The sequence below is a fragment of the Gracilinanus agilis genome, chromosome 2 (assembly GCF_016433145.1).
Source record: "Gracilinanus agilis isolate LMUSP501 chromosome 2, AgileGrace, whole genome shotgun sequence".
Taxonomy (NCBI): Eukaryota; Metazoa; Chordata; class Mammalia; order Didelphimorphia; family Didelphidae; genus Gracilinanus; species Gracilinanus agilis.
The window spans coordinates 424425820-424448835 of NC_058131.1; the positions used below are offsets into that span (position 1 = coordinate 424425820).

General features: G+C 41.7%; 1 protein-coding gene across 1 annotated transcript in view; it reads left to right on the plus strand.

The window, feature by feature from the left end:
* INF2 (inverted formin 2) overlaps window positions 1–23016 on the plus strand; it is a 90282-nt gene that overhangs the window by 48750 nt on the left and 18516 nt on the right. The window contains exons 4-12 of the mRNA XM_044664645.1: window positions 76–235; window positions 1493–1526; window positions 6850–6991; window positions 8753–8894; window positions 13670–14500; window positions 17708–17853; window positions 18158–18219; window positions 20077–20179; window positions 20660–20745. Coding sequence (XP_044520580.1) covers window positions 76–235; window positions 1493–1526; window positions 6850–6991; window positions 8753–8894; window positions 13670–14500; window positions 17708–17853; window positions 18158–18219; window positions 20077–20179; window positions 20660–20745 — 1706 coding nt within the window. The remainder of the gene's footprint in view (window positions 1–75; window positions 236–1492; window positions 1527–6849; window positions 6992–8752; window positions 8895–13669; window positions 14501–17707; window positions 17854–18157; window positions 18220–20076; window positions 20180–20659; window positions 20746–23016) is intronic.

Below are 23016 nucleotides of genomic sequence, written 5' to 3' on the forward strand. Positions count from 1 at the left end.
GAGTGATCTGGCATGGGAGGGAATGGGACCCAGCTGAAGCCTCTGATCTCTCTCCCTCATGTCCCTTACACCTAGGTGGTCAAGAGTCAGCAGTACCGCTTCAGTGTAATCATGAATGAGCTCTCCAGCACAGACAACGTTCCCTACATCATCACACTGCTGAGTGTCATCAATGCCATCATCCTGGGCACAGAGGAGCTCAGGGCCCGAACTCAACTCCGGAATGAGTTCATTGGTAGTCAACACTGCCCCTTCTCCTCCCTTCCTGAGGAAAAAACCATAGCCAGGAAGGAAACTTTGACCTGAGATCAAGCATTTACCCACTGATAAAAACAACTTGTTCCTTTCTATAGCCCCAAAAGTCCACAAGGCCCTTGGACCACAACGACCTGGGAGAGAAAGAAGGAGGGAGGGAAAATATTTTAAAGATGAGGAAATGGAGGCCCAGAGAAAGGAAAGGACCTGTCCAGGCTCACATAGCTAATATATGATTGAGCCTGGACTTGTCAGATCTTTTGACCCTAATCGCTTTTTTGTAACTGATGTTTAAATTCTTTCCCTTGAACTGTTGCCTCTTTTTCTTATTTTTGTAACTGGTGCTCCTCTCCTTGCTGCCCTGGAGACTCTTAGCTAGCATCTTCATCTGTCCCAAAACATCCTCCTTTCCTTGCCTAATCCTTCTCAAGCAGATAATCCATGCATTCCTAAAACAAACTTTTTGAGTTTTACACATAATCTTTTTTTTTAAACCCCTACCTTCCATCTTAGAATCAATACTGTGTATTGGTTCCAAGGCTAAAAGAGCATTGATGGCTAGGCAGTGGGGGTTAAGGTTGCATAGCTAGGAAATATTTAAGGCCAGAGTTAAACCCAGGACTTCCTGTCTCTACACCTGGATCTCAATCCAAGCTAGCCTAGCCTACATGGCACAGACCTTGTTTTCTGTTTTGTGTGTGTGTGTATTTGTAAACTATAATTTGTGTGTGTGTGTATATAAACTATAATTTAATTATAGTCATATAGAGATATCATATGATTATATAATTTTTTCAAATTAAGTATAAAACCAATTTTAAACTGTTTTAAAAATTTTCTAGTTACAAATTCTCTCCCTCTCTCCTCCCTTTCTGAGAGGGCAAGCAATTAACTATAGATTAATTATTTGGTGTAGTGGAAATAAGGGCTTCACCCTTACCCCGCCACCCCAAGGATTAGGGATCTGGAGACCAGACTCAGATTTGTCTTTGATCTTAGGTTGCTGCCATTCCTTTCCCTCTTTGGGCTGCATTTTCCTCATCTGTCAAACCCAAGATAACAGTCCTTTCCTCTGCTTCCTCCCCACCACCACCCTCACAGCAATTAAAGAAAGATAGGTCGGTGTTCATCTATTGATGTTGTTCTTCCAAGTCGAGACAATAGATTGGTTGTTACCCAGTCACTGACTTGTCTGAGGTAGCAAGTGCAATAATTGCTTTTGGTTCAATTTTCCCAGGTCTCCAGTTGCTGGATATTTTAACCAAATTAAGGTAAGTTCCAGCTTTCCCCATCCCTCAGACCATTTCACTTTTAGAATTAAGTGTGTGGTTTCAAACCCCCTCCAGACTTCCTTCCTGTCTCACCACCTCCCTACCTTTCCAAAACAGCTGTTGATGAAAAACTCCTCTCAGAGTGGGTACCCTTTGGAGAGAGCTATTCCTTGTTTCTTCAGCAGGGGGCATCTTGACACTCAGCCTTATATTCCACATTGCATCTGGAGTCAGGAGTATCTCAACAAAGGATCATAGGATCATAGATTTAAAATTGACATATAAGGAAAAGGACCTTAGAGATCATGTCCAACCCCCTCATTTTATAAATGAGGAAACTGAGACCTAGAGAAAGGTCTAAACTCATACCCATGCTAATAACCAACAGACTCTAGATTTTTTAGATTAAAAATTAATACCCAAATATCTCCAAGTATTATATTTAATAAGATTTATTAATAACAACTTGAAGTAAGAGAAAATAAAAAACTAGAGTAAATAGGGAGCTAACTCAGCCGAGGTCTAGAGAGAGAAGAGAGCGAGAGAAGTTACAACTAACTTTATGTATACAACGTAAGCACACAAGGTGGGGATGAAAGAGGAAAGGGATGCTGGGAGATGTAGTTCAAAAGTACAAAATTTCTATTTGAGCCCAGGTCCTTAATCTATAAAATCCAGTGCTCTTTCTCCTGTACTATATTGCCTGTGTTCTCATTCATGAAAATCTTAATTTATAGCTATGATCCCTTATTCGGGGTTATGCTGGCAAATGTTTAACAAGCAATTCTCCAAACACACTTTTAATTTAATTGGCATTATTAACATGTTATCCATCACTTTAAATCTAGACAATCAACAAAACAAGGACAATAATAATAGCTAACATTTATATAGCAGCTTATATATGCCAGGCACCATGCTAAACACTTCACAGATATTATCTCTTTTGGTCTTGGAACAATGATAAGGGTGTTATTATTACCCATTTTTTAAATTTTTAAAAATTTATATTTAATTAAGAATTTTTAATTTAATTAAGAATTTTCCATGGTTACATGATTCATGTTCTTTCCCTCCCCTCCTCCCATCCCCCTCCCATAGCCAATGTGCAATTCCACTGATTACCCACATTTTTTAAAACTCTTACCTTCTGTCTTAGTATCAATTCTAATGCAGAGTAGTGGCAAGGGCTAGGCAATCAGGGTTGAATGATACACAGATAGGAAGGCGAATGTGAACCCAGGTCATCTGGACTCCAGGCCTGGCACTCTATCCACTGTCCTACCCAGCTGCCCTTATTACCCATATTTTACAGTTAAGGAAATTGAGGCAAACAACAATAAAAATAACTTGCCCAAAGTCACATGGCTAGTAGGGATTTGAGGCCAGGTTTGTAGCATTTGCCAATTTCTAAGGTATATGTGCTCCCACTAAAAATGTAAGTGTTAGCTCTTAAGAGCTAATAGGAACTGTGTCCAGCACACCCTTGTTTGTACTGTAACTCAAGCCCACCTTTATTCATTAAACTCACTGAAATGGGGAGTAGAACAGTAAATGCCAGCTCATTAGGATATCTGATCTCGTCAGCATGAATATTCCTCCAGCTATGTAGGTTCACAACCCATTTGTGCCAACCATCTTCTGCCAATGTCTTTAGTGATGAATCAGTCTCAGTATCATGGCTGTAAAGACTCCCCATCTGAATTGAGCTTTGTTTGAACTAGTTATATGATCTTAGATCACCTTATTATAAGGTTCCTCTCCCTTGTCTTCACTGGCATGGAGTCTGAATCTCTTCAGAGATTTCTGTGCTACCTCATGAATCTACTCTAGAGTGTGTCCATCAAGTGTGCTAGTAAATATTTAACAAGCCAGCTCTGGGAGGACATACTTATGACACATTTTTAAAGTTTAATCTACTTTTGTAACAATTTAGCCATCATTTTCTTATATCCAGACAAGCAACAAAATGATACATTAAGACCTGATTTGTAATATTTATCAATTTCCAAGGTATGAATGCTCAAACTGAAGTTTTAACAATTGGCTCTCTCCAGCCATTTGGAATTGGCACACCCCTGCCTAAAAGTTGTCATGTGTGAAAAGGAAGAAAGTTGGTTCTCCCCTTGATAGAGAAGAGGTTCTGGTGACCTTTAACTCTTATACAATTACCACAGCACCACTTATTCGGTGGCATTGAGCCATGTTTTCTTTGGCAGGTAGGTGGCACAGGCTAGAGCCCTGGAAGCCATGAAGTCAACAAGCATATTTTTAATGTCTATTATGTCCCTGGAATTGTGCTAAACTCTGGGGATGTGAAGAAAAGGGGAGAAACCACTCTGCTCTCCAGGAGCTCACAATCTAAACTACATGCAAACAATTATATACAAACAAGATGCAAATATGATAAATTGGGGATAATCACCAGAGGGTAGGAATTAACAAAAGAAGAACTGAGTTTGAATTCTGCTTCAGATAGCTCCTAGCTGTGTAGCTCTAGGCAAGTTATCTCTTGAACCTTAGTTTCCTCATTTGTTAATTGAAGGAGTTGGTGTTTGAATCTCTAATCATGTGATCCAGCTGCTCCTTGAAAACTTAAAAGTTTCTAACTCAAAGCACTCTACTTTTGAATGGCTCTTGGTAATAGGACATTTTTCCTCCTCTATCAAACTGAAGCCTGCCTCCTGACACAACTTTTACCTTGATTCCTTTTTTTTTTTTTTTTGCTACATTTACTATTGGTGTGATACAAGTCAAGATCTCATAAGACTGAGATGAGAGATGTTTAAAAAGATGATCATGTTTAGACATTGAGGAGCCTCGCTGTGGAGATAATATTTTAGGCTGCTAATACTATAGAAAATTCTGCAAAAGATAGGATGGAATTTTATTTAGCCTACTGGGGAATGGGAGCTGGGGTTAAGTAGCCAGCCCCTGAAAAGTGTTGTACTCGTTCAGAAAGCAGAAAAAATTCTTTTTGTCCTAGTCATGGTTTTATTCTCTACAACACATTTTAGTTAGAAGGAACCTGGAAAATTATTGCTTTTTCAGGCTGTTTCCATCAGTCTTACTGGAGTATTTAAACACTCAAACCAGTTCTCTTTCCTTAGTATCTAGCTGTTTGTCCTATATCTATAACCAAAAAGTAGATGTTAGTGATGTATTCTTTCCCCATTTTAGCCTTTTGGGCCTCTCTTCCTAACAACTTTTAAATCTGACATTTTTTTAAAGGGTGGTGGTGAGAGGAAGAGAGAATATACAACTTTACCCCCTAAGAATAATTTCTGAGGGAAAGGCTTCTAATACTTTCAAGTTAGTAAGAAATTAAGATAAAATTATGCCTATTCCAAAGATGCTTTACCCCTGGTGTTTCTTAGTTGTGCCCTTTGGAGTTGATCAAAATAAGTTGAATGTCTCTTGTACCAGACAGTCCTTCAAACACTCAAAAACGACTCTCATATCCCTTCTACATCTTCTTTTCCTCATTTCCTTCAGCTGGATCTCATACATTCTGATCACCGATTTCTTCCCCATCCTGGTCACCCACCTTCATTCAAATTTACTCATTTTATCTTGACTGAACTCCGTAGTTCAGACAGAGTCTGATGAGGGTAGGGTCCAGTAAAATGATCATCTCTCTCGTCTTAGACACCATCCCTCTTTACGTACACAGTCTGATAAATGTCACGTCAAACTGTTAAGCTTACACTCCATTAAAAAATATATAGTCATCTAGCTAGGCCTCCTCTGTCCTATTGTTAGCATTGATTTTTTAAAATCCAGTTATAGAAATGTATTTACATTTTTTTTTATTAAGCATAATCTCATTAGATTTGGCCCATCATTAAAGCTTTGGTGTTTGGTGATATCATTCAGCATGTTAGAAATCCTGCAAAAGATAGGATGGAGTTTTATTTAGCCTACTGGGGATGGGAGCTTCCTATCTTCCTATCATCTGAAAATGCCATAGATCCAAGACGTTGATAACAGCATCGAATAGTACAGGGACATTGGATTCTGTTGACTGCCTGAATGACCTCTTTTCAATTTGATGTCAGATCATTAATCATAACTCCTTGGCTCTTGCTGATCAACCAGATTCAAATCTACATAATTATACTATAATCCAATTGATATCTCTGCATTTTGTCCCCTAGGCTAAGAGACTTTGGGAAAAGTTTTGCCAAGATCCAGATATTCTATACCTAGAGTGTTCCCTGGTCTACCAGTCTAGTAACCAAGTTAGAATAGGCAATGAGATAACTTTGATATGGCCTGTGCTTGATAAACCCAGGTAGGTTTTAAGTTATTAGTGTTTGAAAGATCACATTTGAGAAAGACCAGGAGTCCAAACCAAAACAACCCCAGACATCAGTCAGTCAGTTGGCCTACTTGAGCAGCTACTATGTGCCCTGCTCTATGTAAGGGTCAAGAGACAAGGAGAAGAGACTGAGAGACACAGATTTAGATCTCAGAGTTTAACCTCTGCTTAGAAATAGGACAGGGATAGAGTTCAACTCAAAAGACATTTATTTAGCACCTCCTTCTCTTTGTGCAGCTCTGGAGATTTAAAAGATAGGAACTTACAATCTCAGGGCAGGGAAAGAAAGTATACAAATGGCCTCCCGTATGCCCTACACTCCTGAGAAGAGCAAGATATCAAAACTGTGGATATAGCACCAGACTTGGAATCAGGAAGCCCCGGGTTCAAATTCAGCCTCAGACATTTATTAGCTGTTACCTTGGGCAAGTCACTCACTCTGTTGGCCTCAGTTTCCTCATCAGTCAAATGAGTTGGAGAAGGAAATGGCAAACCACTCCAGTATCTTTGCCAAAAAAAAAACCCAAAAGGGGTCACAAAGAGTTGGAAATGACTGAAAAATGACTGACCAGTAAAAAAGCAACAAATCAAACTTGGACTTTTGTGGGCTTTGGAATACCATCCCTATGTGGCCTTGTCTGCTTCTACCTCTCCCTAGAAGAGGCCTTTTCTGCTGATCTCCTGTATATGAGAACCGATTGTTCTCTGGCTGCTGAATGCCTAGGCAACAGTAATTTGGCAGCAGTATGTCCTGCAATGCTCTCAACCTGGACCAGCCCAGTAGAAGCCTGGACTTTTTCCTATCCTTGTAGGATGCATATGTGGAATTACTGAGACCAGGGACCTTGGTTGCTGGGGAGGAAACAATTGCCAGAGTAGTGGTGGCTGACATTTTGTCCTTGGGCACATGGGTTAGAGGTGGGCAGTGGGGCTCTGTCCCTCTCCTGTTTCCCCCTCCACCATCATTCTTCTCAGTTCTTCCCGCTCTTCATCCTACTCCAGAGACATTGAAGATTTGGACCTTCTGATCCAATGTGAGACCTTCGAGGAAGCCAAGTCTGAGGATGATGAAGAGCTGCTCAGAATCTTTGATGGGATTGACATGAGCAACCACCAGGAGGTCTTCTCCACTCTGTTTAATAAGGTCAGGGAAAACCCAAGGGAAAAAGGGAAGGAGGTAGCCTTTGCTCCAGACAATGAGAGAGCCAAAGATAAAGGAGAGTTGGTGTAGGGAAAGAGGCACTCCCCAGGGAGTCAGAAGGCTGGTGTTCAAATCTCACTTCTGATGTTTGTGTGACTTTGGGCAAATAGGTCTCCTTTAGTCCCAATAACCTCATTATAAAACTAGAAAGGGGAAGGTGGGAGGAGAGGGCAGGATGAAATAATTTATAAGGTAACTTTAAGTCTTGATGACTTACCAGGGAATAACCTTTGATGGAGATAGTGGGAAAATGTGGGAAAAGTTGAATTGATACAGGGGGCCTGGAATTGAGAAGACCCAGGTTCAAATCTGGCCTCAGACACTTCCTAGCTGTGTGACCCTGGTCATTTAACCCCTGTTGCCACCAAGGGCTACCTTGCCACTCTTCTGTTTTAGAATTGATACTAAGACAAAAGGCAATGGTTTTAAGGGGGAGGGGACAGCACCAAATTGATACAAATCTTAGAGTCCAGAATAAGGTAGATGATAACTCTAATGCTTCCTGCTCTGGTCTGACCATGGTTAGGCAATGGGCCAAGAATATAAATGGTAACCAGTTCTGGTCACTATATTTTAAGAATGATTTGGACAAACTGGAATGTGTCCTGGATCGTTAAGAAAAATTGGAGCCAGATGGCTCAGCCAGGCTTGGAGGTGGAAGGACCTGGGTTCAAATGTGGCCTCAGATACTTTCTAGCTGTGGACCCTGGGCAAGTCACTTTTAATTGGGACTTAACCCCAATTGACTAACCCCAACTAATCAGCCCCAATTGACTAGTGGCTTACCATTCTTCTGACTTGAAAACCAATACTTAATAGTGATTCTAAGACAGAAGGTAAAGGTTTTCTTTTTAAGGCACATTTGGATCATTAAGGGATGCTGTGCCTGGAAAAGAAGGCTTTGGAGAGATGACAGATTCATTGAAGGACTCTTAGAACACAGGATGGAGGTTAGGTATGAGAGGGAGCTTAAAGATTAGTTAACCGAAGAGCCTCATTTCAAACACGAGAAAACTGAGCCCAGAGAGGGGAAGTGCCTTGGATACAGTCACATAGCTTGTTAATAGCCAATCTGGAAATTAGATTCAAATTTGCTCTAGTTCTAATACTGCAAGCATTCCACTAAACCTCATTGTTAATCACAATCAGTCAATAAGACTATGTGCCAGTGTGTTAAATTCTAGGGATGCAAAGAAAGGCCTTCAGTTCTGAAGGGCTGACATGTAGAAGAAAGGGTGGATCCAGGAAGGATAGGGAGGAATTAGAAAGGAGGCAAATTTAAGTTCAATATGAGGGGAAAACATTTCTAACATTTAAAGATGCCTCAAAATAGCATAGACTTTAGTGTAGACAGAGTTCTCTGTCACTATCAGTGTGTAAACTCAGATTAGATGATTCTATCAGGAATTATAGAAGCAGTTCTTGCTTTTAGGGGAGAGGTTGGATAAGAGTCCTCTGAGGTCCCTTTTGACTCTGGGATTCCAGAATTCCATGGCCTTGGCCAGGGCTTGAGTTCTGGAAACAAGGAGGCAAAGGTAGAAACGGAAATCTGAGACTCTGAATCAGCCCTTGGTCATGGCCTGAGGGGCAGGGCTGGCTGGCCCAAACTGGAGCAGAGGTCTTCCTCACTGTGTCATGGAGGAAGAACCGTGAGGAAGGGGGTTGGGGATGATTCTGACCACAGGTCCTCCTCTTGGTTTCCAGGTGAGCTGCTCCCCCATCTCAGTCCAACTACTGTCTGTCCTGCAAGGTCTCCTGCACCTGGAACCCACCCACCACTCAAGCTTGCTGCTGTGGGAAGCCCTAGAAATCTTGGTGAATAGAGCGGTGCTCTTAGCCAGTGATGGTAAGTATTGATCCCAGGTTACCATCTCCATTCTCCAAGTTTTGTCCTAGACAACACTGTCCAACGTGACCTCCCCGCTTTCTCCCTTCCCTAGGGCCCACAGACAGACAGATCTGCTCTGAACCTTTCCCAGCCCTCTTCCCACCCAAGTTCTTACTGCTTCAGATCCTATTTCATAAGAGATCTAATAATTTCAGGAATACTAAGAGGTAAATGATGGGCAATACAAAGTTTACCCTAGGAAATGGTCCTGAATGGAGCAATTTGAGAGGGTAGTTCTGAACCCCTGGGAAAAGTGACTTCTAAGGGCCTTTCTAGTTCCTTAGCTTCTGTGATTCTGTAAAGGCAGAATTTCAGTCACCTTGCTAGGCAGATGGGAGACCACTGTTGACCCTCTCTTCACACTGGAAACTCAACCTAGTACTTACACGGGACAAAGGTTGAAGAGACCTGGGCTCTAAAGTATCATTCTTGCAATGACTTTCTCCATGATTCAGGGCAAACCTCTGCCCTTCTCTATTCTTCACTTACCATCTTGGTAAAATGAGAAAGTTGAATCAGATAATAAAAATGATAATAATAACTCACATCTTCACTTTTAGGTTAGCTAGGTAGCACAATAGATAGAGTGCTAGGCCTGGAATGAGGAAGACTAATCTTCCTCAGTTCAAATAAATCTATCCTTGGGCACTTATTGGCTGTGCAATTCTAGGCAAGTTTCCTCATCTATAAAATGAGTTAGAAAGAAAATAAAACACTCCAGTATCTACCTAAAAAAACCCAAATGAGGTCACAACACAATTGAAAAACAACTGAAAATTGTTTAAGGGTTAAAAAGTACTTTCCTCACCAAAATTCTGTGAGCTATATACATGGTACAAATATTATCTCCATTTTATAACTGAAGAAACTGATGAAGATTGTGAGTGTGACTTGCTCAGAATTTTCACTTCAGTAAGTGATAGAACCAGGACTGAAACAATTTTTTTTTCCCAATTCCATATCCTCTCCTGACTCCAGAGGTTCTTTGTCTGCTCCAACTTTCTATAAAACCAGACCTTTATCATAGTACTCATTTCTTCTTAGCAGTCCACCAGCCTCTAAGTATCCCCTTGAAGTTTTGGCCTGTATCTAGGAAATATTGGGACATGTAGTATAATGTTCCTGAGAAGAAAAGAAAAGCTCGAAGGCCTGAGGAATTGGAGTGAAATAAACTGGTCTCTAAGCTTCCTTCTAATTCTTATCTCATCCTGGATCTAAGAAAGGAGAGAAAGGAGATTTCAGCCCTAATTCTTTTCTATTGCCATCCTTATGCTACCCTTCAGGTTCCCCAGTCTTACTCAGAGAGTACCTAGTCCAACTCAGACCTGAACAGGAATCCTGTCTTCAGCATCTCCCCAAGATTGATCTTCTAACCATCATGCTTTTTCTTCAGTCCTGGTCCTGTGTAAGAAATAGGCTGCCTGTTCAGTGTGGTAGAAGGATCATCACAGTGGTCCCTGGGCCAAAGAGTTCTCTCCCATCTACCTAGCAAGGTGATTGAAATTTTACCATTTCACCTCCTTTACAGAATCACAGAAGCTCAGGAGCCAGAAAGGCCCTTAGAAGTCATTTTTCTCAGGGGTTCAGAATTGCCCTCTAATTGCTCCTTTCAGGGCAATTTTCTAGGGTAAATATTGCATCACCCATCCTCCTTTGGGGGAGAGGAATAACTCTGCTACTAACTTTTTACTTACATTGATTTGGTGTCTTTCTGCAACTTCTGTTGCAGAATCACTTCTGTTTTCTTGGGTAAAAGTAAAACATGCCCAGTATTTCTTCTCCAGAGTGCTAAAAGGCAGTGATCATGGCATGGCCTGTCCTTCTCCCTCAGATTCTCCAGGCTAAACATTCTCAGTTTCAACAACCAACCTTTACGGCACATTCTCCTGGCACCTCATCCTCTTGGTTGCCCTCCTGTGGGCATAGGAGGATGTAGCACCAGAACGGAAACTAGTTCTTCACATATGCCCTGACCAAAGCCGGAGGCAGCAGAATAGTCAGTCTTTTGTATGCTGCCTCACTTAATAAAGCTTAAATTCCTATCTACTATTTTAACTATGGTATGCTGTTGGCTCATTGAGCTTACAGTCCACCAAAACTTCCAGCTCCTTTTTACAGGTACTGTTTTCTGTGCCTCCTCTATGTGGTATTTGTGCAGTTGTCTTTTGGACTGAATCAAAAATTTTCTACCTATCTGATCTGTTTAAATGAAGAAAACATGGTCCCTGCCCTCCAGGAGCTCAGGTTATTGGGAGAGTAATGATACTGACCCTCAGAATGTTATATGGTTAGGGAATATTTACAGAACTTCCTTACCCTTGCTGATCTGCCTCATTGCCATCTAGGACCCTCTCCAGATATTAACTGGATTTGGAACAAATGGGCTGGGAGAGGGCATGTACACATGTGTGTCTTTTATTTTAAAGATGAGAAAACCAAGGTCTTAGGAGAATAATTAATTTGCTCAAGGTCATAACCAGTAAGTGACAGAGTCCTTCCTCCATCTTTCTCCCTGGGTCACTCAGTACCTATAAGATCTCAAACACAGAATTTTTTAGAGTCAAAAGGAATCTCATCCCATCCACATCCCTTATTGTAAAGAAAGGGAAACTGAGGCTCAGAGAGAGAGGACTTGTTCAGTCACCTAGCTAGTAAATAGGAGAGCCAGGATTCTAAGCTAGAACTCTTGGCTCTCAGATTCAGAATTTCAGGTTAAAATTTCAGCCATAAATGAGTCCCATATTATATCAGTTAGTCAAGCCTTTCATTTAGCCCTTTGGGAGAGAATAGAAGCAGAAAATCATATGAAGGGCATCCCTTCCAGAATTCTCAAATAGTCTCAACAAATGTCCTAGATGCCTCTGCCATTTATATATTTCTATAAAATCTTCCTGACTCATTTTATGATCTTAACTTGGGGGGAGGGCGGGAATCAATTCCCTAACGTCCCTGCTAGGTGAAGCAGGATGTCTCTGTTCTGTTTTCTAGAATTTAGTCAATGAGTCCATCTTAAAATAACAAGCTTCAGAGCTGGAAAAGACCAGGACCTTTAGATGAGACCCTTTGGAAAATATGAGCCCAACCAAGAGCTTTAGGAGCAGAAGTCAGAACCGTTGGATGATAAGATCAAAAAATGTTATGGGTTCTAAGAGATCATCTGGTCATGTCACTTTTCAAAGGAAAATGAGTCTCAGGGAAAGAAAGGGACTTGCCCAAGGTCACAGGCCAGTCCTTCAGCACCAAGTGTCTATCCTAGAACATTCCATTCCAGAGACTCAGGCTCCTGAAGTAAAGAGCTTTAAAGAGCTCCCAACTGGGGAAAAGTCATGGGCCAGAGGGCAAGTTAAACCCTCTGCCATGAAACTCCTGCTGACAAAGGGCTGGGCAGCCCTGAGGATGTATAGACAAGACACATACCCTATGGATCATAGGATTTTAGAGCTAGAAGGCCCCTTAGAGATCATCTTGTCTTAGCCCTTCATTTTAAAGTTCTCTTTACTTGACAGCTGGCTCATTGTCGGTCTTCTGCAACTGTACTGATCGTTGCATTGATCAATATCCTTGAGTCTTTTGGAGTTTTCTCTTGATGGTGGCTTGTTCCCAGATGACTTATAAATTGTTCTCCTGCTTCTGCTTCTTCACTTTGCATTATTAGTTCATACAAGTCTCCTTCAGTATCTCTGAAAACTGTCCCTTTTGTCATATCAAATGAAATAATATTTGAATAGGTTCAAGTTTAGGTTCAAATCTGGTCTCAGACACCTTCCTAACTGTATAACCCTGAACAAGTCACTTATTTCTTATTGTCTAACTCTTGCCTTTCTTTCATAGAATTTATACTAAGACAGAAGTAGCTATGTAGTACAGTGCCTGGTACATAGCAGACACATAATAAATGCTTGTTGCTCTTCCTCCCTTACTCCTCTTCTTATGGTACAATAATCTTCCCTTGCCTTCATATCCCATAATTTATTAAAAACCTTCCCCATTTGGTGGATAGCCCCTTAGTTCCCAGTTCTCTGCCATCACAAAGAGCTACAATATATTTTTTTCAAACCCATACCTTCCATCTTAGAATCAATACTGTGTATTGGTCCCAAGGCAGAAGAGTGGTAAGGGCTAGGCAGTTGGAGTTAAGTGACTTGCCCAGGGTCACATAGCTAGGAAGTGCCTGAGGGCAAATTTAAGCCCAGGTCCTCCTGACTTGAGGCTACCTGATACCTAGCTGTCTCTAAATAGAAAAAACCTAATCCCATCCCTATATGACAACAACCCTTCCAGACTTGTAGACAATAATTGGAGGTGAGGAAGGGAAGAGATTTAAATCGTGGTTTAGTGGAAGGAATACTGAATTTGGAGTTAGAAGATCTGGGTTCAAATCTCAACTATGCTACTTCCTAACTATGTGAGCTTGGACAAGTCATTTCACCTCTGTACTTCAAGGTTCTCCATCTATGAAATAATTCTTCTGATTCCTTCAGGTCCTAAGTTTATAATCCTATATGTTCACATAAGTCTTTTCTTCTCTAGGCTAAAAAGATTTTAGAACTTTATCCCATTTCAATTTCCTTTTTGCAAAAGGGCACCATTTGCTCCACTCTAGCCTAGCTCTAGTAGGGATTTGTCACTCCCTTGTAGGGTTTGTTGTTCTTCTCCTCTTCTCCTCCTCCCCTCTTTCTCCCATCATACTTATATCTCCCTAACTTCATTCCCTCTTTGTCCCTTCTCTGCAGTCCAAGAAAGCAGCATTGAAGAAATAGTGGAAAGACTCCTGTCCATGAAGGTGCGGCCTCAACAGAGTCCCAAGATCTGTAACCTGGTCAAGACAGCCCACAAGTGTATTCAAACCAACCTGGATAGAGCAGACCCATCACTGAAGGGGAGTCAGAAGGAAAAGGCCTCTAGACCATCATCTGACAATGGCACTTTAGAGACTGTTACAGCCTTCCAAATGCAGACAGCTTCTACCACCCCTGAGCTACATACATGTACCCCAGATCCTGCTGTAGTCCCCCACATTGGAAAAGCCAGTATTCCCCCACCACCTCCCCCTCCCCCTCTGCCTAACTTTTTATGGGCCCCTCCTCCAGCCACCCCTATGTCCAGTAAAACCAGTGTCCTTCCTCCTCCTCCTCCACCACCTCCCCCTCTGCCTGGCATGACAAATACTCCCTCTACTACACCTCCCTGCCCCCCTCTGCCTGGTGTGGGTGACATCCCTCCCCCTCCTCCTCTGCCTGGCCTGGGTGGCATCCCTCCTCCTCCTCCTCTGCCTGGCCTGGGTGGCATCCCTCCTCCTCCTCCTCTGCCTAACCTGGGTGGCATCCCTCCTCCTCCCCCTCTGCCTGGCCTGGGTGGCATCCCTCCTCCTCCCCCTCTACCTGGCATGGCATGTGTCCCACCTCCACCACCCCCTCCAATGAATGGCACTGAAGAAATAGTAGTTGCCCATGTGGACCATGGTCTGGGCCTTGTAAGAGTTCCAAACCACAGGAAAGTCAACCCTCCCACTCTGAGGATGAAAAAGCTGAATTGGCAGAAACTCCCTTCTAATGTGGTAAGAGGTATGTCTAGTATTAGGGCAGCCTCTTCCTGGGGAGCTGGAGAATAGTTTATGGAAGGGCAAGTCACAAGAGAAACAGGATATTGCAAAGTAGAAGAGTAGATTTGGAATCAGAGAGCCTGGCAAGTCTTCTCTCTGCTCTGGGCCTCCCATTTATCTGGAAAATAAGGGAAATGATCACTAAGCTCTCTTCTGACTCAAGTCCTCTGCTTCTGTGACTCAACTAGAGAGGCAGGCAGGCAGAGAAGAAGGACACTACTCAGACCTGTCTCATCTACAATTTGTCCCCTTTTTTTCCTCTACATGATTTAATCTGGCCCTCAGCTACAGGAGTTGGGGATGGAATGAAAAATCTCCTCTTTCTCTTTTCCCCACTAATCCCAGATTTCATTGTTGACCTCCTATCAGCTGTTAGGAGGCAGATTGCACCATCACTCCAGCTACATCTCTGCAAAGCTTAGTCTGCTTCCCCAGAATTAGACTAGTTTATATCGTCCTCCACAAGGAAAGGATTTACCCAAGAGCCCTTTTACTTTACAACATTTGCTTCAACAATTGAAGGATCCATCATTTCAGCAGTATGAGTCCTCTTTTCAGCAACATTCATCTACGACCTACCATCCTTTAGCCAGGAGATTCTGAATCTTTGGTTGCACAGATTGCTTTGGCAGTCTAATGAAGCCTATGGATTTTCCAGAATAATGTTTTTAAATGCATAAAATAAATACATAAAATTACAAAGGAACCAATTATCAAACTAGTTAGCAAGATACTTAAAAAACGAAAAAGGTTTCTGGACCTCAGGTTTAAGAACTCCTAGTTTAAGTACATTTAAGTGGCTTAAGTAGATAGCCAGGCCTGGAAACAGAAGGTCTTGGGTTCAAGTTTGGCCTCAGACACTTGCTAGCTGTATAACCCTGGCAAATCACTTAACCCCCATTGCCAAGCCCTTCTCTTCTTTTTTTTTAAGCCCTATCTGTCTTGGAATCAATAGTGTGTATTGGCTCCAAGGCAGAAGAGTGGTAAGGGCTAGGTAATGGGGGTTATGTGACTTGCCCAGAGTCACATAGCTAAGGAAGTGTCTGAGGTCACATTTGAACCCAGGACCTCCTGTCTCTAAGCCTGGTTCTCAATCCACTGAGCCACCCAGCTGCCCCTCCTTACTTCTCTTCTTAAGACAAAAGATAAAAGTTAAAAAAAAAAAAAAGCCCTTGGTTTAATGGATGATTTCACTACTTTCCTGTGTTTGAAGAAATTCCTCCTCTTAAGCCAACCCTTGGGGAAGGACCTTTTGGCCCTAAGGCTGGTCCTTGGGCAATAGACACACAGTGTGTTACCAAACCACAGGATTCATAGTAGTCTGGAGTGTGGTAAAGGGGAACAGTGTATCAGATATTGGATTTGGGATCTAGAAGGGTTCAGATCCCAGCCTGTATACTTACTGGTTTTGTGACTATGAATGAGCCTGTATCTAATGAACAAGAGAACAATTACACAGAAGAAGATGAATATAGACTCTCTGCAAAGCTGGAAAACAGGAAGACCAGATTAAAGCTGTAATTAAAAGCTTCTCAATGGCCCATGAATTACTAGCAAAGAATTTTTCCAACTTCCTCTGAGAAAGTTTATTATATGAATGGTCCATAAATTATTGCTAACATCATCATGACTATTCACTGACACTTACATAGGACTTTAAGATGCCAGCATTTGCAGAGATGGGAACCGTCTCATTGAGCCTAACAACAACCCTGGGGGATAAGCACTCCACGTTTTATTGTCCTTAGAGATCAGGAAATCTCAAGAGAGGGGGAATAATTTGCCCACAGTCACAAGGCTGGTAATTGCACAGGGAGAGATTTTCCAGACCTTCTGACTCCAAATCCTGTTTTCAATCCACATTTTAAATGTCCACAAGAGATTTCAAAAGCATACTAACCAAAAACCCAGACTAGATAAAGAAACTCAGAGCTCTTTGTTCTGAAGAAACTATAGAAAGATTAACATTCCCTCACCAAAAAGGAGGAATAAGTCTTTTTTTTTTCAAGCTCTTACCTTCCATCTTAGAATCAATACTCTGCATTGATTCCAAAGCAGAAGAATAGTAAGAGCTAGGCAGTGGGGGTTAAGTGACTTGCCCAGGATCACACATCTAGGAAGTGTCTAAGGTCAAATTTGAACCCAGGACCTCTTATTTCTAGGCCTGGCTCTCAATTCACTGAGCTAACTAACTGCATGTAACTTGTATATTTTTAATCTAATGCAAATGAAAACCTATAAAGCAGAATTGCCAAAAGTGTAGCCCACAACACTCCCTGAGAGTGGCTTGAATCAGATTAAAATGTAATAGGATGAGAGAGGACTAGGGCAGCTAGGTGGTTCAGTGGATAGAAAGCCAGGTCTAGAGATAGGAGGTTGTAGGTTCAAATCTGGCCTAAGACACTTCCTAGCTTGGTGACCCTGGGCAAGTCACTTAACCTTTATCTAGCCCTTATTGCTCTTCTGCCTTGGAACCAATACACAGCATTGATTCTAAGAAGGAAGGTAAGAGTTGTTTTTTGTTTTTAAATGTAATTGGGGAATATTTAACAAAATAAGTAAAACTACAATAAAATATAGATAATATTACATTTTTAAACTAAATCGATATGCAACTTGTAGGGATCCTTATGTACCAGTTAGGACCCCTCCCCCTTTCTATTTGGGTTTGATGCCCCTGGTGTAAAGCATCCAACCTGTAGCGTTAGACCTTGTAGAACTGGCTCTTTGTTAAAGCTAATGAAGGGAGGGAGGGAGGGAAGAAAGGAGAATCAAGTACCCATTATGTGCTAGGCACTATGCCAGGCATTGGGAATATAAAAAAAGAGGCAAAAGATAGTCCCTGCCCTCAAGAAGCTTATAATCTAATAGGGGAGACAATGTGCCAACAAATAGACACAATAAGCTATGTAGAGGATAAACAAGGAATAATTAACAGAAAGAAGGCACTGGAAATAAGCTGCTTCATGAGAGAGTTGGGTTTCTTCTGGGGCGTACTGAGAAATGTTTAACTACCAAACTCTCCAAGGTGGGAGAGGGAAAATATATATAGAACATACTTTTGAGTTAAGTCTGCATTATTAACATTTTCTCAGTTATTTTCTGAAGTATAGACAGTCAACAAAACATTAAATCAAGTCTGACACCTTGCCTATCTTTTATCTTGCAGACAGTCACTCCATGTGGGCATCAGTGAGTAGCCTGAGCAATGAGGCCATGGAGCCTGATTACAGCAGCATTGAAAAGCGCTTCTGTTTCCCAATCACAAAGCCCAAGGAGAAGGAGGCAGCACCAGCCAAGAAGGAGCCCAAAGAGGTAGCCTGGCTGGATGGGTTGGCCTAGGAGGTACTACATGGAGAGAGGAAGATCTCATCTGGAAAGCACTTCAGACTATATAAAGTGCTTTCTTTTTGATAGCCCTGTAGGGTAGAACAAGGTTATTCTTCCCATTTTACAGATGAGAAAACTAAGTCTCAGATTGGAGAAGGGACTTTGCCTAGGATCATGTGGCCCAAGTTTTCGAATTCCCAAGTTTCAGGGCTTTTTCCATTGCCTCTTGCTGCTTCTCATGTGACCCTTGCTTTGGGGGGGTGGGTTGGACTTTGTTTTCTTTTCCCAGATTACATTTCTAGATGCCAAGAAAAGTCTTAATCTGAACATTTTTCTGAAGCAATTCAAATGGTAAGTATTGGAGTCAGAAGGGCAAGCTAACCTTTGTCACAAAAAAGCACCCATGTGGGAAGCCTACATACAAGCCTGACTTGTACTGCCTGACACTTTCACCATTCCTTTTCCCTTGGAGAACTTTGTGTCTTCCAAGATACATCAGAATCCCTGATGAATACTTGGGTTTGCAATAGAAGAGACTCCTTTTCAAATATAGGCATGTTTGTAGTAAGTGGGGAAAGACCTAGTACATAGAAGGACACTTGGATGATGGGGGGAAGGAAGAATGGAATGAAGGGAGCTGAGAGGAGCAAGAGAATATGAATGAGAATTTGTAGGTTCCATATGCAAAACTCCTTGAGAGATATGGGAGGGTTGGGAGTTTAGAGGATAGAATACTGGATTTAGCATCAGAAAGATCCAAGTTTAATCTAGCCTTAGACACATGCCAGCTGTATGACCCTGAACAAGTCACTTAATCTCCATCTGCCTCAGTTTCCTCAGCAATAAAATGAGGAGAGTTGGATTGAATCAACTTTAAGGGCCCTTCCAGTTCTGACTATGATACCATGAGCCTTTGATCTTAAAGACTAGATCTAAGGAAGAGAAAACAGGAAATGTTATAGACAAGTTTTAAGGAGGAGATTAGGGGAGAAGAGGGACCCCAGAGCAGATGGCCTCAATTTTCTCATCTGCAAAGTTAAGTACAAGGAAAGGACATCTGTTGAGAAGAAAGAGACAGTTCTGTGACTTCCTCTAGTAGCATATAATTTTTTAAATTTAATTTATTAATTAACAAAGTTGTTAATTAACAAAAAAATATCTCTCATCTCTACCCACACACACATTAAAAAAAAAGAAAAATCTTTGTAACAAATATAAATCATCAAGCAACACAAATTCCCACATTGGCCATATCCAAAAAATACATGTCTCAGTCTGTACCCAGAGTTCATCACCTCTCTTTTAAGGAGCATGTTTCATCATTGGTCCTCCGAAATCTGACTGGTTATTGTACATATCAGAGTTCTTAAGACTTTTTTTAACCTTTACTTTCCATTTTAGAATCAATACTATGAATTAGTTCCAAGGCAGAAGAGTGTGTTGGCAATATTTGGCAATATTTGGCAATAGGCTAGGCAATGACAATTGAGTAATTTTCCCAGGGTCACACAGGTAGTAGTGTCTGAAGCCAGATTTGAACCTGAGACCTCCTGTCTTTCATTCCACTGAGCCACCTAGTTTCCTCCATTTTTTTAATTTTTTAAGACTTTTAAAGTCTTGTTATTCTCTAAATTGTTGTCGTAGTTCTACTCCCTTCTTTCTCTATCAATTCATTTAAGTCTTCCCAAGTTCCTCTGAAACCATCCCCTTCAACATTTCTTATGGCACAATTTATATGCCATGATTTATTCAGCCATTCTCTAATTGATAAGAATCCCCTTAGTTTCCAGTTCTTTGCCACCACAAAAAAGGTATGATAATTATTTGTGTACCTAGGATTCTTTTTTTCTTCCTTTGATCTCTTTCAGGTATAGACCTAATTGAAGTATAGCTGCATCAAAGATATGCAAAGTTTAGCACTTTGGGGAGCACAATTCTAAGTTACTTTCCAAAACATCAGCATATAATGATTTGGGAATGGGAGCAATGGAACAGGCACCTCATTCAGTAGTCAGGGCTTGAAGGAGCAAATAGGACAAAGAGGCTAAAAGTTCAAGGATAGAGGACATTCTGTGGTTGAACCAGTCAACGCCAGGACAGGATGGGTTCTGAGGTCTCCTCCAACTTGGAGACTGTGATGCACATGAGGGGCCAGTCCTGGCTTTGTTGAGCAGAGTGCTGAGTCACACCTAACTGCCCCTTCTACAGCCCCAACGAGGAGATCACAGACATGATCCGTAGAGGGGACAGGACCAGGTTTGATGTGGAAGTTCTGAAGCAGCTCCTCAAACTGCTCCCAGAGAAGCATGAAGTAAGTTGTGCCAGGAGAAGGGATTCTCAACTTTGTTTTATTTATAAGGTGATGGGTAACTTTATCAAATCCTCTGTGTGTCCAATCCTGTGCTTGTCCATGCAGGGGGTACAAACAAGATAAAGTGAAGATCCTAGTCAAGGTCTAAGGCTTCGTGGTTTGGAAGAGACAAAGAAGGGGAAGGAGAAAGTCTAATACCTGCCCTGACGGAGAAATCGCTCACACACACATCAGTTATTAAATTAAAAGGGGGCAAAGTGTGATCTTGAGCCAGAGTGTTCTATTTAGCCAGAAGAATTGTAGTAGTTGGAGCAGGGCTGGAAAGGGATCAGAGGATGCTCCCTAGAGCACACAGAGCTTGAATGTAGGGATGATGTGGGGACATCAAGAAGGTGCTGCTTTCAGCAGTTTGGGCTGCCAGAACTTCGGTCTTCCTTGGGTGGGGAGCCCTCATCCCTTTGTGGTTTCTTTCCTTACCAGATGGAAAATCTAAAATCATTCCAAGAGGAGAAAGCCAAGTTAGCCAATGCTGACCAGTTCTATCTCCTCCTCCTAGATGTTCCCAGGTAAGTGCTTGAAGGTGATAAGCTCAGCTGAGACCACGCTCCTCCTTTCCATAGGTTTGTCCTTCTAACAAGACAGTAGTACTGAGCCTTGTGGGTCCTAACTCCCCAAAACAAGGGCAATTTAGATGAGGATCAGCCAGCATTTATTAAGCACCAGTTTTGTGTCAGGGGCACCGGGAAGAGAAAGATAAAGATAAAAGGGTGAGTTCTTGGGGACAGCTAGGTAGCTCAGTGGATTGAGAGCCAGGCAAGCAGACTGGAGGTCCTGGGTTTAAATCTGGCTTCAGACACTTCCTAGCTATGTGACCCTGGGCAAGTCACATAACCCCCATTACCTAGCCCTTACCTTCTACCTTGGAACCAATACTTAGTATGGATTCTAAGATAAAAGGTAAGGGACTAAAAAAAGAAAAAAGAAAGAGTGAATCCTTGCTCTCAGGCAGCTTCCATTCTAATAACACATGGAAAATATATACTAGTTTAAGTCCCAAATAATTTCAGAGATGCCCTGGTAGCTAGGAGGGTGTATCAGCAAAAGCCTTCCCATAGAAAACTGGTACTCAGTAGGAGTTTAGGAGAGAGTTAAGAGACTCTAAAAGTCAGAAATGAAGAAGGCATGCATACCAGACAACAAGGAACCAACTCTGCAAAGATAGAATGTTGTATGCTAGAAACTGGAAATAGGAGAGTCTGGTTTGGCTGAAACTTAAACAGGAAAGAGTGATATGTAATAAGCCTAGGAAAACAGGCTGGAGTGATTGTCAAGGGCTTTAAATGCTAAAGCAAGGAATCCTTTTTTGATCATAGGGCTAACTGGAAACTACTGGGTCTTCCTGAGCAAGGGGTGGGCATAGTCATATCTGGACTTTAGGAATATAATACTTAGGCATCTGTGTAAAGGATGGATTGGAAAAAGACTCAAGACAGGGAGAACTATAAGGAGGCTATCATTGTTCAGTTGTGCCTGACTCTGTGATCCCATTTGGGCTTTTCTTGGCAAAGATACTAGTGTGGTTTGCCATTTCCTTCTCCAGCTCATTTGATAGACAAGGAAACTTGAGGCAAACAAGGTTAAGGGACTTGCCCAGGGTCACACAGCTAGTAAATGTCTCCAATTCAGGAAGCCTCATTTTCCTGACTTCAGGCCCAGCACCTCTATCTACTGTGCCACCCAGCTGCCCCATCAGGAGACTAGTTGAGAGTTATCAAGCCCTGAAATAGTGTGGTAGCTGGATTGACTTTATGTGTGAGGGAAATGTTGTGATGTTAAAATCAACAAAATTTCACAACTACATAGAGATGAGAAAGAGTCAAGGAAGACTGAGATTTTGAACCTGCCTGATCAATTGTGCCCTCCACAAAAATAGGAAAATTAGGAAGGTGGGGGAAGAGGGCTTAGGAAGAAAAAATAATGAGTCCTCTGTAGGGTATATCCTTCAAAATGCCTATAACACATCTGGTGGGTATTGCTCTCAAGGTTGTTACACAACTAGGAGTCATCTTCATGGAGATAATGATAAACCTTTGAAAAATGAGATCACTTGAAGTGTAAAGGATGGATAGGAAATGGCCAAGGACAGAGCCTTGAGGGACACTTAAAGTTATGAGGTGGGACATAGATGATGATCCTTCAGAAGAGACAGAAAGATCAGCCAGATGGGTAGGAGAACCAAGAGAGAACTGTGCCATGAAAACCCAGAGAGGAGAGGAGTGTGGGGAAAATGTTTCATACTCTGGAAAAGAACATATTAATTATTCCTTAAATAAAGATCTTGTATGTATTAGTAAACTCATTTAAGAAAACTCAGTGTGAAAATTTACAAAGCAGATAAATAAAATGAATGTATGACACTTAAAATAGCAGTTCTCTTATGATGTCTAAAATTCTATTTATTTTTTTCAAGTATTTTGTAACCCTTTTCCCAAGGACATTGTTATTATATTGTTAGAGCCTCTTCTAAAGACCCCTATAATTCCAGATCTATAGTCCTAAAATTAACATAAGTTAGCCATCAGGCATTGATGCTGAAGGATTTTGGAATTTCCCATCACCCCTTGCTTCATGGTGTGGTATATAGTACCCTAGGCTAGCAGGAAATCCTAGAAATCCTAGAAAACCTGGATTTTAGTTCAAGCTCTGGTACTCCTTTGCTTTGGGACCTTGACCTAGATATTATTTCTTTCTGAGCCCCCACTTCTTCCTTCATAATGGTCTGTAGTAGTCCTTCCAACTTGTAACATTCTATGTTTGAGGGGGCCCTTCTGTCTCTG